Raw genomic sequence first — 19,321 nt, 5'->3', positions numbered from 1 at the left:
TCATGCTGAATGCCTTAAATTTATACAGCGATGTATGTCAATTATTTCTCAATAAAACTGGGGGGGGGGGCAGGGAGGTAAAGATGAGTTACCATATGATGCAGTTACCATATGATACCACTTTTAGGTATATATCTAAGAGAAACAAAAACATATCCACACAAAAACTTTTACAGGAATGTTTATAGCAGTATTATTATAATAGCCCTGAAGTGGAAACAACTGAAATGTCCACCACCTGATGAAGATAAATAAAATGTATTTCAGACAATGGAATATTACTTGGTAATAAAAAAGAACAAAGCACCGCTCTATTCTACAACATGGATGAACCTTGAAAATATTACTTTAAGTGAAAGAAGCCAGATACAATGGCCACATATTGTGATTCTGTTTATACAAAATGTCCAGCATAGGTAAATCCATAGGGACAATAGAGTAGTGGTGGCTTAGGGCTGGGGGAGGGGGGAGGGAAAAGGAGAGTGACTGCTCATAGGTATGGGGTTTCTTTTTAGGGTGATAAAAATGTTCTAAAATTGCCTGTGGAGATGGCGGCACAACCATGTGAATACACTTAAAACCATTGAGTGGTACAATTTAAATGAGTGAATTTTATGTTACATGAGTTATATCTTAATAGAGATACATTATATCATATTATATACATACATGGAAGGCACGCATCCCTAGCCTGACTTGAGTGCTTCCTGTTTAACTGCTGACACTGACTTTGGCCTGAAGACAGTAGCTCTGCCCTTCACCAACGCCAGCTTTGTCCCAAGTCGCCCTAAGTCATCTGCTACTGCTGGGCCTACACACACACTTGTGCTTTCCTGCCCCACAGCACTCTGGATAATCCTGCTCTGCTCCGCTGGGGGAGTGTCTGGGGCTCCAGAACCTTTCCCAGGACTCCTCCAATCACCAAGGGTTGGCATGAGCTAACATTTCCGACCTCATGTCCCAGATGGGCCTGGGTAGCAGCACCCTGTGAAGAGACTGTATGCCACCCTGGGCACCGAACCCAACTTGGCCCCACTGGTGACTCCTGGAGCTGGGAGTCAGCCCAGCGCCCTTGGCCTTCCCTTGGCCCTTTACCCTCCCTACCAGAAACCTGAAGATTTGAGGGGAGGGTTATGTGAAGGAAAGGAAGGGTACCCCCAAAGAACTAAATGGAGTATTTGGGGATAGAGGGGTGTGAAGTGAAGGAACAGGTGCCACAGGTTGTTTGGGGAAGTGTTGAACCTCTTTAAGGCCACCCACCCCTCGCAAGCATGGAGACTGGGTACTCTTACACAGGCTTTTATTCCGGAGGCAGGGGGCTGCTTCCCTCCCCTGGTCTCTGCCTGCCCCACCCATAGAACCCCACCAGGTGGGTCTTGTCCATCTGCCCCCCACACCCACCCCACCCCAGCCAGCTACACAGCAAGTAGGGAGAGGAAGGCTCTCAGGGAGAACCCCCTACCTTGCACAGGCAGACAGCCCCAGGCCAGGCTGGCAGGGACCTCCCCAGAAACCCCTCTCACCCCCTGGATTGACAGGAGGGGCAGGAGGGGCCCGGGCCAGATATGCAGTCCTTGGGCAACAAACTGAGCTCCTTGCCAGACAGGCCAAAATGTCTGGGTGAGGCACATGCCCTGCAGCCTTTCCTTCCAGAGGGCCTTCAGTCAAGTAGCATCTTGTTTGAGGGGCTGGGGACAGAGTGAGGGAGATGGCAGGAGGACAGCTGACCTCCTCACCCTGGAAGGCAGGAGGCAGGCCTGGAAACATCCCAAGACTCAGATATCTCCAGGAAGAGGCCAGGGGCTGGGAGGGGCCAAGGGGTTCCTGGGAAGCAGGACCTCAGATCTGTCCCTAGAAGAGCAGGACCACAGCCACAGGAACGCTGCTCAGAAAGTCTGCAGCTAGCTGAGGGGGGACCACCCCAGAAGCAGAAGCACTCCTGGGGCAGTGCCAGGATTGGCACTAGCCTGGAGTCTGGCCAGAAGCTGGGTGAAGGCGGCTACTGGGCCACAGAGCAGGACCTGCCCAGGAAGCTGTGGCCTCTGACTTGGAGAAAGACAATCCAGAGTGGGCATGAGGCCAGAGTCCCCCCACCAGGCCTTGCCTTTGTTGACCCTTCAGAAGATTCCAGCCAACACTAGGGGAGGCAGTAGCAGCAGACCCAGGAAAGGGCCCCAGATGTGACCAGGACCCGAGTTCAGCCCTGAGTGGATTTCAGGCTTTTCATGGTCCTCTGCACCTATAGGAAGGGAAAGGGTTTGCCTCAGCCTGGAGACAGCTCCGCCTGACCGCCCACCCACTCCACCAGGCATGCAAGTGGGGGCCCAGCAGCCCGGGAGGAAGCTCCTACTCAGAGGGCACATGCCCCTCATGCCTGCACCACCCATGCTGGGGACAGGGTGCTGACAATCTGGAGTCAGGAGGGAAGGTAAGATGGACACTACAGGCCTTACCTGGCAAGAACGACTGCAGGGCCATGGTTTGCCCAACCACGGCATTATTGGTGGCAGACATACTGGGTAAGTTGGGCAGGGACTTGGAGAAGGTGTGCCCTGTATGGACAGAAAAAAGGCCTGCCTGCCTTCCTTCCTTCCTTCCTTCCTTCCTTCCTTCCTTCCTTCCTTCCTTCCTTCCTTCCTTCCTTCCTTCCTTCCTTCCTTCCTTCCCTCCCCCTCCCTCCCTCCCTCCCTCCTCCTTTCTCTCTCTCTCTCTCTCCCTCTCACTCCCTCTCCTTCCCCCCTCCCTCCCTTCCTCCCTCTCTCTCTCTCTCTCTCTCTCTTTTGCTGTGGCCTTCCACAATTTATGCGAAGCCCCTGGTAATTAAGCCCCAAGATTGCTGGCTCCTCCGATTCAAACAGACCCTCTGTTCAAACTGCAGGGAAGGTTAGCTGCTCTCAAGGCTACCTTCTTGCTCCCCCGCCTCCCTGCTGTTTCCACAGCTCGGGGATAATTCACACCCAGGAGTCTCCAGTGAGGAGAAAGTTCCCTTCCCCCTGCCCCTCAAACCAGCCTCTTCTGAACTCCTCATAACTTCTGCTCTGACCACGTTTTACACGCCTGGGGAAAATACTGATAAGACACCTCCCTAGGACATCTGCCAGACTGCTTCCTGGAGAGCAAACAAAGTATAACTTTTCAGGACAACCTCCCCGGTATCTGCTCAACTTCTAGACAACCCCTCCCCCTCCCCTTCCTTGTCGCCTAGCAACAGTACCTGCTTAAAACCCCAGGCCGCCCTCCGTTTCTTGCCCTTGTATTGAGTAGCATGCATCAGTGGCCCTTTCCCTTCTTGGGGAAGGTAAAATAAACTTTCTCTCTACATCTCTTCTTTTAGTTGTGAAATCTTTCACAACCCATGTCACGGCCCAAACCCTAACATGCCCCACGTGGTCCAGCGGGGACTGCAGCTCACCTGGCTCCTCCTGGGCTGGAAAATCGGAGACCAAGACCTCCCTGGAAGAAGGCAACTGGGCCTCAGCCTCGCCCTCCTTCTGGGAGTAGGGGAGCGGCTCCTGTGTCCCTGTCAGAGACACCTTGAGGTGCAGAGAACTCTCTGGGATCCTGAAGGGCACTCTTATCTTGCTGGCCTCTTTGTCTACCAATGTTGGGATGGGGCCATCGGTTGATTTGGGGGAGGTAGTTGTCCCCTCATCCAAGGAGAACAGGCTCTGAGTTTCCAAACACGAAGGGACCTCAGTTGTTAAGGAAGGTGGAGCTTTGGTTGCCATGGTGAGGGGGCCTTCCGTTGCTAAGGAAGATGGGGCCTTGATCTCTGCATCAGGTAGAACCTTGGTTGCCAGGGAGTCCGGAACCTCTGTTACCAAGAACGATGAAGTTTCCGTTGCTAGGGTAGAAGAGATACCCCCTTTCCTAGACCCTGAGGCTTCAGTTGCCAGGGAAGATGTGGCCTCAGTTACCAGGTGAGGGGAATCCGGAGACTCCTCCGTGCCTCTGATAGGTTCTGCTGGGAGAGACAGGCCTGGCATCAGTGCTTCAAGCAGGACCCCATATCCGTCACCCCACTGTATCAAGGTGAGGCGACCAAATGCACACACCCCCTCCAGCGAATATGTCCCTCATTGATAACAAATTTTATTTCTTGTGGTTGACACGGTTGGTCTTCCATCCACCTCCTTGTCCAAGTCTTCCTCTCTCTGCTCTCAGGCTTACAGGTTTTCTAGGGACACCCGCTGGATTCTAGTTCCTAACACTCCCCTTCGAGTCCCTTTGACCACGCCCACAAAAGGCCCCGCCCACCCGACTCGTCCTGTCTGACCACGCCCAGCAACGGCCCCGCCTATCCGGGCTCGCCCCCACCTGGCCCCGCCCACCCGGGCTCGTCCCATCTGGCCACGCCCAGCAACGGCCCCGCCTATCCGGGCTCGCCCCCACCTGGCCCCGCCCACCGGGCTTGTCCCACCTGACCACGCCCACCTCGCCGGGGCTGCTGGGCTCTACCCTCCCTCGGCTCGGAGGGCTGAAGTCCGGTCACTTGGAATGACCGGGCGCTAAGGTGGCTGCGCAAGAAGGGCAAAACGGTCCTGGGAACCCTGATGGGGTGGGACTGCCGAGGGCACCTGGGGTCCCCTCCCCTGTCCACACACCGCCCTGGAGCCGCGGGAGGCTCCAACCATCCGGTCGGACGCCCTTTCCCGCTCCTGGCTCTCCCTCCCTGCCCTGCCCTGCCCACCCCACCCCGGACTCACCACAGAGGGAGTTCTGGCAGTGGTAGCCAGAGGGACACTGGGAGCACGGAGTCCCCTCCACGTAGGGCCTCTGCCACTTCACGTTCCCCCTGCAGGAGGAGATGCTGGGGGTTGGGCGTCCCTGGCGACCCCGGACCCCAGCGCTCACACGCACAGCTTCCCCTTACTCACGGGGCCGTCGAGAGCAGACTCCTACAGGTGCCCTCACAGCTTCCCCGAGGGGGGCATGGGCTCCAGATGGTCCCCCACCCGCGTCCTTAGACTGTGTCCAACCCAGCCTTCCCCCTGGCTCTGCCCGCCCGTCCGGCTCCCTCGGACTCACGGGGGCTCATAGTTGCAAACCAGTAGGTGGATATTGGCCTCGTTGATGCCCTGGAGCTTCTCACAGAAGTGGGAGCCGCAGCCGATCTTCTCTGTCTTGGCCCAGACCACCTGAAGCAGGGCAAACCCAACGGTCAGCGTGGGTGGGACGGCCCCCACCCAGCTAGTGTCCCTGTACCAGCCCCCCGCAGGTGGGCAGAGGAGCAGTCCTTACAGCCTGTAGGACCCAAGCCCCTGAGGGCATGCAGCTCGAGGACAAAACTCTGAACAGGGGCTTGGGGGTGGGGGGGAGGGGGTCTGTCCTGAACAGGCTACTATCTCCTGCCAACCACTATTTCATCAGACCTCTCTTCCTCTGAAAACCTTCCCTTTTGATATACCCTCATGAATTCTTCCTGTGGGCTGTTCCTAGAGGCTCTTGCATTTTAAACAAGGAGTTTATCCAAAGGAATTAATCTCAAAGGGAGAATCTTAAACTCAACAAGCAAAATCCAAGGAAGGGAACAGGAGAAGCCATTTTGGAAGTGGAACTTTCCCCAAATCAAAGTAAGCAGGGACCTGCTCTGCCATCTCTAAGTATGGGTCTCCTAGTTGCTAGAAGGAGTTCTGTCTTAGGTATAAGATTTTAAAAATCAAAACAATCTTTGTGCACCACCATGAGCTGAGACCTGCAACCTCCCCTTGCTATTTCTAGGCCCAGTCTGCCCAGGAGTCACTCAAACTGAGGCCAGTTTTTGCTGTGAGATCTGGCTCTGGCTGTTAATTTAATTCTGCATGCCCTCCCAGGACTGGGGTCCTTTGGCTTAAATCAGCTGAAGGCCCCACAGGTACTACTGTTGAGCATCTCCCAGGCAGAAATGACCAAGCGCATGCGCACTCAGCCCTAGAGCATGCTGGGGTGGAGGTGGGGCAGACCCACTGAGCACCGACAGCAATCCCTTTGGAGGATGGGGGTGGGAGGGGAGTGTGAGAGGTGGCAGGGCGGAGATGGGGGGCTGCCGCACCCTCATAACTTCCTGATCTAGATGAGTGATGTTGGGATTTCCTGCCCTAAAGATTAGCACTAAAAATACAATTCCAGTGAGGCACTGGAAAATCGAATTGGTGGATATGGGTGGGAAGATGGTTGGTTTATTTTTGTCTTTTTTAAAAAAACTTGTCTTTGTATTATTGGGAGGAGGGAAAAAAGAATTCAGGAACACTAATGTTAATTCCCCCCCTGCCCCCCGCCCTACCCCCCACACCCTTATACTTCTTATTTGCGAACTCAAACTTTCAAAATGCAGTGAGAGTCCCGACATAAGCAAACAGTGACTGTGAGAGGCAGGACATGCTGCAAAGGCTCCCCGAAACCGTCCCTCAGTGACAATTTGTTCTTATTTACACATAGTCTTTAAAAGCAAAAGAAAAGTTAAACAAAATTGCCTATTTGCTTTATTTGTCCGTGGCAGATTAGGGGCAGCAACTTATACACCATGAGAAATGACAGAAGAGGGACAGTGAGAGAGAAGACAGAAGTGGGGGGACACTTACTGTTGGGGCAAATGCCCTGCGTTAACTTAAGCTCGAGGCCTGGGCTGCTGAGCTTGGTCAGTAACTAACGCCTGGTACAGTAACTAACGTGCTGGAAACGGCTCTGCGACACCTAACTTAGGTCCCTTCATGCCAGGGGGCCGAGAGCGACGCCTAGGTTTTCAGATTGTGATTTTTAAAGAGTGGCCTGAAAATGGTTTCCTCAGTTTGAGGAGCAGACTTCGTCAGAGGCCTAGACGACCATGAATAGCTGTGGAAAGCGGTCTTTTATGAAGGATCTAAGGGGACTTAGAGTGTGGACTGAGGCGCTGGCGGTGGCGATGGACAAGTGGCCCCGCCCCGCCCCCTGCAGATGAGGCCCCGCCCACCGCAGGTGAGGCCCCGCCCACTGCCCGGCAGCCCCGCCGCCCCCGGCCTCGCACCTGCGTGTAGTGGCCGCACATCTGGCCCGGGTCGCAGGTGCCGGTGCTGAGGTTGTAGTGCTCGCGCTCCAGGTGCCACCCCTCCACCGCCAGCGGCACGTCCAGGCCCTCGTCGGTGATGGCGAACAGGTTCTCGCCGCGCCGCCCGCGGTCCTTGTTGTGGCCCCACACGCACTGCTGAGCGTAGGCCTTGGCGAAGGCGGCCAGGTCCTCGTCCCACCTCTGCGGGGACACCTCGGGCTCAGAGAGGGCGGGAGAGGGGCCGCGAGAGGGAGTGAGGGTGCCCAGGATCCCGGCCGAGGAGGCTGAGGGTTCACCGCCCCTCGGTGGCCGGGTGACTCGGCTGTGACCTGGAGCAGGTCTCTGCTCCTGCGGGGCGGCGGCCGTGGAGTTAGCCAAACGTGGGGCCGTTCACCAGCTGTGTGATTGTGGACAGGTTGCCAAACCTTTCTGCATTCTCATTCTCATAGGGTGTTGGCAAAAGGACATGAGATGATGTTTACGACAATGTTCTTATTAATTAATATTAATATTCCAAGTGAAAAGTGGGCAGCGATTCCTCTGCCTACCTCCCAGGGCTGTCTGAACTGCCCTGAAGACCACGAGATGTCCAGTGAGATGCTGGGTTATTTATTCAGCCACCCCCCCCCCCCATGCATCCGCCTTGGGGCCAGCACTCCCCTCTCAGCTCCCACGCTCCCCTCCGGGACAGCCCAGCCTCGCTGGCTTTACCAGCTGCAGGCTTCCCTCCGAGTGCCCTTCCCGAGTGCTCTCAATTTGTATCAACTGACAACCCCTTTCCCCAAGAAAATTAACTGTGTCTCTCCGTGACTCTCACTGAGAGGCCTCTTTTCAGAGCCCTGGTGGCCCAAAGAGCTGTCTGATCCCAAAGGCAGTGTTCTCCAGTGGGCACCTCAGATGTGACAGCAGGAGGGCAGCATTTTAGGTTAGGAGGCCCCTGAGGTTCTGTGTCCCTGGCCAGGGTGGGGGACAGGCTCAGTGGGGGTGGGAAGAGGGATTAACAAGGCATCTGACCAAAGGGTTGAGGAGAGAGGCCTGGATCCCATTAAACTTTGTTCTGGCCTCTCCTGGAAACCGATGGCCTGGCTGAAACTCTTGCTCCACCCTCCGGGGACCCATCCAGCTGTGGAAGCCAGGCAGCCCATAAAGCACCAAGAGCTCGGGTGACTCCGAGAGGAGGGGGCTGTGTGTCCACCCCACTCCCCACCCGCACAAGGTTCTCAGGGGCAGCTGCCGAGGGTGGGGATGGGAGCAGTGGGCTGAGACAGCCCGGCTAATATGACTCTGGGTGAACCCCTTTTCCTCTCTGGGCTTTTTCGTCCCAAATCACTGGTCCCTGAGGTTCTCTCAAACTCTGGCAGTGGTGGGAGACAGGAAGTGGTAAAGGGACAGGGTGCTGGGGACAAGGATCAGGGTGTCTGGGATGACCTGCTAGACTCCAGACTAGACTGGAAGCGCCTTCAGGGTAGGGCACTGTCTGGCACAGCGCTGGCACACAGCAGGTGCTCAACAGATATTTGTCAACTGCTGAAGACTGAGACAGGACCCTGCTTAGAGCAGTCTCCCCTGCAGAGCCCAGCTGCCATTCCCGTTCTGACTAGGTGCCTGGAGTCCCACCATTCGAGAGTCATTGCTTTGGGTCTTAAGGCTTCTCAGTGGTCCAGAGGCCCCTGGGGAGTTTCAGGAGTCCTGGCGCCCACCCACAGTGGCCACATGGTTACCATGTGAAAACAAGTCCACTCGCTCACTCACTCGCTCGCTCAGTCATTCAACAGTCTTGGAGACCGTGCCAGCTCTGAGGCAACAAGGGCCAAGAAGCCCAAATTCACATTGTCATAAGCCATTAATCGGACCACCATGTCAATGGCAGCTATGCAATGGGTACTAGAGAGGCACCAAAGAGGGCCCTTTAGCCCAGCCTGAAGGTGGAGAAGGAGACAGTGAGCTAAGTGTTGGAAGGTGAGGCGCCGGCCAGGGAAGAGGGAAGGGTACCCCCATCGGATGGCGCAAGAGGCGGCGGCGGGGCAGGGAGTGAGCAACAGCCTTGGGCTGGGGAAAGACAAGCCGTTCGGGTTACTGAAGGAGAAACCGGGCCCGAGAGGAGGCTAGGGAGGCAGGCAGGGGCCAGACACACAGAACCTTCTCGGGAGTTGGAGCTTTATCCTGAGACACTAGGGAGCCAGCGGGAGCCAGTGAAGGGTTTAGAGCAGGGTCAGGCCTGTGTGTCGGATCATTCTTTCTGGTAGTAGAGGCCAGAGCCTGGGAAGCAGGCACAGGCTGTTCTAGGATCCTCGGGAGAAGTGAAAGACTGAACCAGGCTTGTGCCGAAGAGATGGGCGGGGGGAGTCAAGGAAAACGGAACCTTCTGGGAGGTAAGTGGTGATGAATAGATGCAGAGGCTGAGGGGGAGAGAGGAGTCCGCGATAACCCCCACCTACCTCACCCAGGATCCGTTCCCTTTTGTTAATCAAACACTGAGCACTTACTGTCAGGCAGCGTTCTTAGTGCTTTACACACATTTACTCATTTAATCCTTACAACCACCCTACAGGGTATAATGTTATCATCCCCAATTTACAGGTGAGGAAGTTGAGGCACAGAGAGGTTAAGTAACTTGGCTGAGGTCACACAGCTAATTAATGGCAGAGTTATGATTTGAACCCAGGCCATCTGGCTCCAGAGTCTCTGCCTTTACCACTGCAGAGGTTGCCCCTGAGCTTGTGCCCACCAGGCAACAGCATATCCCAGTGCCCAACTGCTTCCCAGAATGTTGCCCCGCCGGAAGCCCATCTCTGTAGGCAAAGCACCTCCCAGCCTGTGTAGCCCCAGCCTCGGCCAGCAAGGCTATAAGGCATTAAGGATCTACACATGGGGAAACCGAGGCCAACAATGAGTTCCAGGCCTCAGTTGTTGGCAGAGCTGGTACCAGGCTCCTGATTTGTCTGCTGTCCCTGGTCACCCAGGCTGACAGGGCTTGAATGGCGGGGCTGTGTGTGTCTGTAGAGCCCCTCCAAGATCTTTGTCATGTTTCATTCTGTCTCAGGGCAGGGTTGCCATCCCCACGTGACAGATCAGGAAACAGGCCTTTGACAGTAAAGGGGCCCACCAGCGTCACTTTGCCAGACTGGACATAGCTGTTGAAAAACCTCCAGTCTTGGACCTTCAGGCTCGCTGCTGTGTTCCCCAGGTGCGACCTTGCTCTTGGGCACCAGTGATGGCTCCCTGGACACTGCCCATCAACCTTCCAGGCCACCTGAGGGTGGCTGGAGGGGACGGGCCAGTCTAGCTCTCAGAAAGGGCAGGAAGGGGATGGATTTCTCACTTTACATCTTTTAATCCAGATCATAAACACCCTGCCCCTAACCCTGCCTTCAGATAACTCTCCCTCCCTGACAGAGATAACCCCACCCCGAATCTGGCTTCTGTTGTCTGCAGTAAACACATGCCGATGTACTAAACACATCCTATGTGTAAACACATCGGCATGTGTCCCCACATGTATACAGTGGTATTTTTTACGTTGTTAAACCTCATGTAAATATGTCCTAATATATATATGTATATCTATTTGAGATCTCACTTTTACCCCCACTCAATATTATATCTAAGAGATTCAATCCATGTTGATATGTGTGTAACTCCAGTTATGACCCCACTTTGTGATAAGAAGCTGAGGGTCCTTACTAGGTTAAGGGACTCACCCAAAGCCACGGACCTTACAGGTGGCCAAGACAGATGTGAACGGTGTGATCCAGGGTCCTCTCCATCTGCTTCCTGTGCTCAGCCCACCTCCTCAGTACCTCCCTCCTGCCCCAGGTGCCCTGTTTCCTCTTCTTGTCTCCTTGGAAGGCATCTGAAAGACGGTTGTCACCAAGGTGTTCCCCCTCCCAGGGGCACATGCATTTTAGGAAGTGCTGGGAAGGGGTCACTGGAGTGGGAAGTTGGGGCATCCAGGCCTGGCTCTGTCAGCTAGTGATCTCAAGCCCCTGAAGGATCAGCCTGTCCCTCTGAGCCTCAGTTTCCTCATCTGTGTAATGGGCTGCCTAGGGGGACCTGTGAATCGTATACTTTCAGAGACTCTGTCGCTGACTGGGGAGGCGAATCTCTGAGACCGCTTCAGGTAAGGGGTGGGAGGGATTGGGGGGGGCCCTGGACAGAGGCGCTCATGTCCACACTCACCATTTGCAGCATGTTGGCGGCTGGTGGGAATGCCTGGGCCCGGTAGTGGTTGTGCAGCTCCACCATCTCATGTCTCTCGTGGTCGCTGAGGGCTCCGGCGGGGCCCGTGGAGGCCACCAGCAACAGCAGTGGCGTCAGCAGAAGCGCCTGGAGACTGTGGGAGCCGTGCATGGTGGCCAGCCCTCCCTGCCTCTCCCGTCTAGGGGTCTGGCAGCCGGATTTAAAGTTTCTCCCACACAAGCACCACCCTGGGTGGGGCGGTGGGAGGGGCTGTCTGGAGGCCAGCGGCTCACACAGTGTCTCCAGGAGGGCTGGGTGCTTGGGTCCCAACCAGAGCTGAGTTCACTCCCAGCGCTGAGCTCCCCTCAGAGGCCTTGGCAAAGGCCCCCTTTCTCTCAGCAACCGGCTCAGGCCAAGAGCCGTGTGAGTGCCGCGGCCCCTCCCGAGCTGTGCGCAGGTCCTCCAGGGACAGAAGCACAGGAACCTCTGCAGAAGTCACACCCACTGGGTGCTGAAGACAGATGGGAGGAAGGAAGCCACATGGATCCCATCCCCAGGGGACTGGGCAAGAAGAGGAAGGTTCGGATAACTTGTGGAAGGGTGGAGGAATATGAGGTATATTTGGTAAAGGTTGAGCCAAACTAAGTCTGAATCTTGGTTCTGCTCCTTTGCTGTGTTTTTGGTGATTTTCTGAACTGAATCAGTGACAGTAATAATACCTACCCCATAGGACTAGAAGGAGGAATTAATGAGATTGAAAGTATGCAGAGCATCCAGTACAGTATCTGGCACATAGTAGGCCCTCAGTAACAGTAGACTACCACCCACAGGGCATGACCTTCGTGGCTCTCAGCTTATTGGAGTTTCCCACTCTAGCCGTATCCTGTCGTAGGGCTTTTCACTAGGGATAAAATGTTGGCTTCTGTGAATAAATAAAATGTGCCTTCTGTGAAGGCAGGTGCTTGAGGTGTGCATTTGGAAGTGGGATGCTGGGCTTACTCCTGCTCTGAATATGTAGAAAATAAACTGTGTCTGTTTTTGAAATCAAGAGAGCAGAAAAGCAGAGGGGTGAGTGAGCTGATGCGAGGGTTCTGAGGGGTGGGTATTGGAGGGAAATAGGCCCAGCGGGCAAGCACTTGCCTGTAGTGACCATGCAGGGGCGGGGGCTGAGGTCTTGGCCTTCATGGGACAGGAAGCTGGAACCAGCGCTGGCGAGTTCAGCTGGGATCCTCGAAGCCTGACCTCTCGGCTAATGGAGACCTAGAAAAGTTTGCTTACTGGCTCTGGAAGATGGCAAGAAAACCTGTCACTGCTCAGGTCTCTGAGTTAAAACAAAAGCAAAAACAAAATAATATGGATTCAAAAACAAACAAACTATTAGAACTAATTTAAAAAGTCAGCAAATTTCACAATACAAAATCAACCCACAAAACAAGTTGTGTTTTGAACAATCCAAAAAGAAAATTAAGAAAATAATTCCAGCCCTTACTGGTGTGGCTCAGTGATAGAGTGTCGGCCTGGGCTCCAAAGGGTTTCGGGTTTGACTCCTGGTCAAGAGCATGTATCTGGGTTGCAGGTTCGATCCTCAGTCCCAGTCAGGGTGCTTGCGGGAGGCAACCAATTGATTTATCTCTCTCCACATCAATGTTTCTCTCTCTCTCCTCCTCCTCCCTTCCTCTCTCCCACTCTTTCTAAAAATCAATGGAAAAAATATCCTCAGGTGAGGATTATTAATAATAATAATAATAATTATTATTATTATTCTAGCCCTGGCTGGTTAGTTCACCTGGTTAGAGTGTTGTCCTAATATACCAAGGTTTCAGGTTTGATCTCCAGTCAGGGCACATACAAGAATCAATTAATGATGCATAAATAAGTGGAAAAACAAATGGATGTTTTTCTCTCTCTCTCTTCTAAATAAATAAATAAATAAAGCAATTGGAAGTTTGAAGAAGTATATTATTAAAAAAAGAAAATAATTACATTTACAACAGCAATAAAAAGAATAAAATACTTAGGCGTAAACTTAACCAAGGAGACAAAAGACTTGTACATTAAAAACTACAAAACATTGCTGAAAGGAATTAAAGAAGTCACAAATAAGTGGAAAGGCATCTATCTTACGTTTACAGATTAGAAATCTTAATAATGCCCAAAGCAATCTATAGTCTCAGTGCAATCCCTATCAAAATCCCAATGATGCTTTTTGCAGAAATTAAAAGTCCACACCCCAAAATCACATGGAATCTCAAGAAACCACAGATAGCCTAAACAATCTTGAAAAAGAAAAGCAAAGTTGGATGTCTCACATTTCCTGATTTCAACCCTTACTACAGAGCTATAGTAGTCAAAACAGTGTGGTATTGGCCAAGACCACTTAAGGTCAGTCTTTTCAACAAATTGTGTTGTGAAAACTGGATATCCACATGCAAAAGAATAAAGTTGGACTCTTTCTTTACACCATCTACAAAAATGAACTCATAATGGATCAAAGACCTACACATAAGAGTTAAATCTACAAAACTCTTTTTAGAAAACATAGGGGGAAAACTTCGTAACATTGGATTTGACAAACATTTCTTGGATATGACACAAAAGCACAGACAACAGAGAAAAAATAGATAAATTGGACTTAATTAAAATTAAAAACTTTTGTGTCTCCAAGGATGCAATCAACAGAGTGAAAAGGCAACCAATGGAACAGGAGAAAGTATTTTCAAATCGTATATCTGATAAGGGATTAGTCTCCAGATTATACAAAGAACCCCTACAACTCAACAACAAAAAACACAAGCAACATGATTAAAAACTGGGCAAAAGACTGAAATACTAGACATTTCTCCAAAGAAGATATACAAGTGGCCAAAAAGCACGTGAAAAGATGCTCAATGTCACTAGTAATTAGGGAAATGCAAGTCAAAACCACAGTGAGACATAGCTTCACACCCATTAGGATGACAATAATAATAATAATAATATTAAAAAAAAAAAACAGAAAATAACCAGTGTTGACAAGGATGTAGTGAAATTGGAACCCTTGTAGATTGTTGCTGGGAATGTAAAATGATGCAGCCACTGTGGAAGATAGTATGGTGGTGCTGCAAAAAATTAAACGGAATTACCTTATGATCCAGCAATTCCACTTCCACTTGAGTATATATATATATATATATACACACTCAAAGAATTATATATATAATATATATTATATATTTTATATATATATATATATATATATATATATATATACTCAAAGAATTTAAAGCAGAGATTTGAACAGGTAATTTGCACACCAATGTTCATAACAGCACTATTCACAATAGCCAAAAGGTGGAAACAACACAAATGTTCATCAGTGAATGAGTGGGTAAACGAAATGTGGCATATACATACAGCAAAGTATTGTTCAGACTTTAAAAAGAAGGAAATTCTGACACATGCTGCAACAGTGATGAACCTTGAAGACGTGCTAAGTGAAATAAGCCAGACACAAGAGGACAAATATTGTATGATTCCACTTACAGGAGGGACCTAGAGTAGTCAAATTCATAGAGACAACTAACATACAGAACTTAAAGCATCTCCCTCCTGCTACCCCTTTAGTGCCAGACCCCCACCCCTAACCCTGTCCTGGAAGCCACTACCCTGTTCTGCATAGCTATAGTTTCATCATTTCAAGGATGTTATGTAAATGGCCCTGGCCAGGTGGCCCAGTTGGTCGGAGTGTGGCCCATACACCAAAATGTTGCAGGTTTGATTCCTGGTCGGGGAGAGTACCAGAGGCAACCCACTGATGGATATTTCTCTTTCTCTCTCGCCCCCTTTCTCTCTTTCTAAAATCAATAAAAACATATCCCTGAGTGAGATTTAAAACGAAGAATATGATATAAATGGACTCATAGAGCACGTAACCTTTTGCGATCAGCTTGTTTGCTAAGCACTAACGCCTTCGAGATCCACCCAGGTCGCTGCGTGTGTCAGTGGCTCATCCCTTTATGTGGCTGGATAGTATTTCGTGGTACAGATGTACCATGGTGTGTCTAACCATTCGCCGGTTGAAAGACGTTTGGGTCGTTTCCAGTTTGGGTTACTATGAATAAAGCCGCTGTGAACATTGTGTACGATTTTTGCGTGTTTCTTTCTCCGAGACAAATGTCGAGAATGTGGTTGCTGGGTGAGACGGTAAACTGCAAAGGACTTTCCAGCTCCATGAATGAGGGATCTGGTTCCTCCCCATCCTGGTTGGCATTTGGGTTTACCCCTATTTTTTATTTTATCCATCAGTGTGCGTTGAATTTTGTCCCCTAGAAAGATATGTTCAAGTCCTAATCCCCAGGACCCATGAATGCGACCCTACTTGGACATGGGGTCTTTACAGATCTAATCAAATTAAGGTAAGTCGTGCTGAGTTCAGGGCAAGCCTTAAATCCAACGACTGGTGTCCGTGTAGGAAGGTCCTGCGAAGGCACAGGCGCGGGAAGGAGGCGTGTGACTGCGGAGCCGGTGATGCAGCTGCAAGGCCAGGAGCTCGGATCGCAAGCAGCCTCGGAGCCGGAAGGGGCGTGGAAGGGGCTCCCCGCAGCCCCTGGAGGGAGCGCGGCCTGCCCACCCACGCCTCGGTTCAGACGCCTGCCTCCAGAATGCGGGGGGACAACTCCTGGAGTCTAAAGCCGCTGAATTTGCGGTGATTGTGACCAGCCCCAGGAACCTGGTGCGAGCCCCCTGAGGTTCACTCCCATTTCTGGGCCGACCATGCGAGCGAAGGTCTCCCTACGCTCCCTTTCCGCCGTCCTCCTGAGGTGGCCCGTCATGACTTTTGTTGTTTTTTACCATTGAGTTTTTAAAATATTTTATCTAATAGTCCTTTGATGGATAGATGCTTGTCATTTATTTCTATGGCATTTTATAAAACTCTTGGTTCGTAATGGACATTTTACAAACAAACCTGTCTTTCTCCACCGAGTCTGAGCAGCACCGTCCTAGCATCTTCTGTTTCTACCTTTAATGAAACAGGCGTTGGGGTCATTTCTCCACTTGCTTCGTATCTTTATATCCACCGTTTTCAATGGTTGCGGACTATCCCAAGAGAACCTGTGCTATCATTCACGCAGCCACTTCTCAAGGTTAGACATCAGGTTATTAACCCCTCGGGGCCTTAGAGACACGTCTGTCTGACCCCCTCGCCTTCGTCACACAGCTTGGTCTTAGGTGTGATGTTCCCCTTCGTTCCCACGCTCGCGGCGGCGCGGGGCCAGGGTCAGGCCAGACTGCTGGCGCCCGCGGTCCGTGTTCTCGTGGAAGCGACAGATCACGGGCACGGAATCCAAACCCCCCGAAGCTGGGCTTTCGGTCCCAGCCACTTGAGGGTGTAACAGTGGTGGAGTCCCCACAAAATGTTACTTTGGCTCCATCACAGTGAACTCCAGACCTGGGGTTGCAGCCAGTGAGGACAGCGCAGAGGTCGTTTTAAAGGACAGACGGGCGCCTCAGACAGCGTCAATCAAAGTGCCGAAGACAGACGTCGGACTCGGGGTCACAGAGGAGAAAACAGCAGGCCTCCTTTCTAGAAGCGCCCCCCAGCCTGCACCCCTCGCGCCCTGGGCTGCCCCTCACCTGGCAAGTGCGCTCCTGGGTTTTCAGACGCGGGTCCCAGGCCGTTGCGGCCACCCCGGCTCCACCCTGTTCTCCATTCTCCTCTGGAATCAAAGTATCGCCCCTCATCTTGCTCCTGCGCTCTTCATCCTGAAGCAGCGGAGGCGACATCTGCAGCTTGGTGGCCGCCTGGGCGGGTCCGGGCCTCTCCAGGGCTCCCACTTGCCGGCGTCGGGGAGCAATGGCCAGGGGAGCCCCCCGGCCTGGCTGCGCCCAGGGCTAGTCGCTGCCGTCGCCTGCGGTGTGTGCGGGGCTCGGGAGACCCGAAGCATCTCTCACCCCCCCGCCGTGCCTCACACTGTCCTGCTTTGTGGAGGTGTTCCCTGCCTTTGCCTCCCTTACCCCTGTCACCCTGCCACCCCGACACCTGCTTCCTGTCACTCCTGCTTCAAACTAAAGGTGGCACCTGTTGGTGGAAGCCCTGGATGCAGGTCCAAGTTCTTCCTCCCGGGAGCGGTTTCAAGGACCCTCTCCACACAGCCACACAGGTGGCGTGGGAGGGTCCCCGGGACTGGGGCTCCTGAGGGCCAGCAGGCCTGCGCTCTGGAGGGCACAGAACTCGCTGGGCAGAGGCCACGGCCACCTTCTGTTTCTGGGGGAAGGGGGGAGCAAGGAGAGGGAGGCAGAGGAGGGGTCACACGGTGGAGGCTGGGAGGCGAGACAGGACAGGGAGGCAGGACGACAGCCACAGGGAGGGAGGGAAAGCAGGTCACAGGGTGCAGAGGAGGGTGCAGGTGACCCCACGCAGGCTCTAACCCCGTCGCTCACCAGCTGGGCCAGTCGCCGCCCCTCAAGCCTCGCTTTGTCCATGTGTAAAATGGAACAACACCATCTGCCTCAGGGAGCGGCTGGGGTGAGTCAGTAAAATGAATGTCAAACCTTCGCCCTGGATTCGGGTCGCAGCCGCTCCACGCAGGTGGCCAGAGGCAGGAGGGTCCAGGCGCCTCAGCAGGGCTGACTGGGATCCCTAATCTCCCGGCCCGGGGTCTCGTGGCTCCGGGAATAGGGACTGAGGGGCTCTGTAGAGAGGGACATCACCCCCACAGGAAGCGGGGGACCTCAGCGTATTGCCCCCAAGAGAAGGCACTGGCCACCCTGCCGGCCCGGAATCATAACCAGAGGCTCGCTGTGCCCCCTGAACTGCCAGACTCAGCCAGCGCCCGGAGTCTGCGGCTAGGAGGAGCCCCTCGCCTCGGCAGGGCTGGGCGCCGGCCCAGACCTCCCCGGCCGCTGGCTCCCTGGCGCAGACAAATTCCTGACGGAGCACAGCTGTCGCAGCCCTGGCTGGCACGCTCACGAGACACAGCGGCCGTCCTCAGGAGAGGGGCCAGCTCGGCTCGGGAGCTGCCGTGGCAGAGCCTCTGGGAAGGGACCAGGGGTCAGGGTGTGGGGGCGGCGGCTGGGCAAGCAAGAGGGACACCCAAGGGGTGCGTGCCACCAGCAGGAGGCCAGCCTGCGGGGGTGTTTGTGCCTGACCCCGGCACAGCGGCTGAAGGCCAGGTAACCATGGCAACGAGGACCAGAGAAGAGCGTCTGTGAGGATGTAGGATGGTGATGGCGACAAGGGAGTGGTTGAGTGGCCCGCGGGGAGGGACTGTGTGGGCCCCGGGACGGAGAGTCAGACACCTCCCAGGCAGGAGAGCCAAGCTGGTTCGGTCTCCTGTCCCCATCACAGTGTCCTTCAGATCCAGCCCGTCTTCTTTAAAATGTACGATTTCCACTGCTCTCCTCTAGACACTATCCATGCACAGTGTCATACTTTGTATGTTTTAAAACCTCAGAGCTGGCCAGAGGAAGTGCATGCAGTTATCAAGCCTCGAAACATGGCTAGTGTGACTAAGAGATTGCAATTTTTATTTTAATTAATTTAAGTTTAAATAGCCACATGTGGCTAGTGGTTACTGCATTGGACAGCTCAAGCTTGGTCCCTCTAAAACTGGTTTTTCTCTCGCTCCCTCTCTCCCTCCTTCCCTTCTTTCCTTCCTTCTTTTTAAGGTTTCTTGACGTCGAGGCATCTGGGGCTACACCGACCATTTTCCCTGCTGAGCCATCTTCTCATTCATCTTCCTACTCAGGGACATTTGCTAATCCGCATGCGGCTGTGACATCCTTTTTGTGCATAGCTCTGCCTGTCTTTCCCAACTTCTTAATTTCCAGTGGCACTGAGCCCGGTTATTTGTAACCTCCCATCTGCCTGCCTGGCGCCGGTCTCTGTCCCCCGCACACTGTTCCTGTCCTGTGTCCGTCAGCCCACCCAGCCAGGCTGATGACACTCAAACACCACTGCCACCCAGCGCCTTTCCTTCTCAGGAACCAGTGGCTCCCATTCCTGTCACATCTGATCTCAACTTCTCTCCTTGGACCCCAGGCCCCCAAAACCTAGCCCTACCCCAGGACTCCCTATGTTTGCCAACCTCCTTCTGGTCCTCTGCACACATCTTGCTGTTCCTACCTCTGTGCCTTCACTTTCCATGTAAAGCACCCATC

The 19,321-nt window shown here is 53.2% G+C and overlaps 1 protein-coding gene across 2 annotated transcripts; it reads right to left on the bottom strand.

Moving 5' to 3' along the window:
* Positions 1-242: 242 nt before the first annotated feature.
* PI16 (peptidase inhibitor 16) lies at positions 243-11,635 on the bottom strand. 2 transcript variants are annotated; one of them, XM_081141129.1, is made up of 7 exons: positions 11,183-11,635; positions 6,983-7,204; positions 5,029-5,138; positions 4,707-4,795; positions 3,413-3,961; positions 2,454-2,552; positions 243-2,239 (listed from the first exon to the last, which is right to left on the bottom strand). In XM_081141129.1, the coding sequence occupies exons 1-7, from the start codon at positions 11,351-11,353 to the stop codon at positions 2,118-2,120; spliced, it is 1,362 nt and encodes a 453-aa protein (XP_080997255.1). In that variant the 5' UTR covers positions 11,354-11,635; the 3' UTR covers positions 243-2,117. The 2 variants fall into 2 exon arrangements, with proteins under 2 accessions (XP_080997255.1, XP_080997256.1); XM_081141130.1 differs by having other exon boundaries at positions 3,413-3,964; positions 11,183-11,400.
* Positions 11,636-19,321: the final 7,686 nt, after the last annotated feature.

This window comes from Miniopterus schreibersii (genome assembly GCF_964146895.1).
Source record: "Miniopterus schreibersii genome assembly, chromosome: 6".
Taxonomy (NCBI): domain Eukaryota; kingdom Metazoa; phylum Chordata; class Mammalia; order Chiroptera; family Miniopteridae; genus Miniopterus; species Miniopterus schreibersii.
This window is presented reverse-complemented; position numbering and strand designations above follow the sequence as displayed.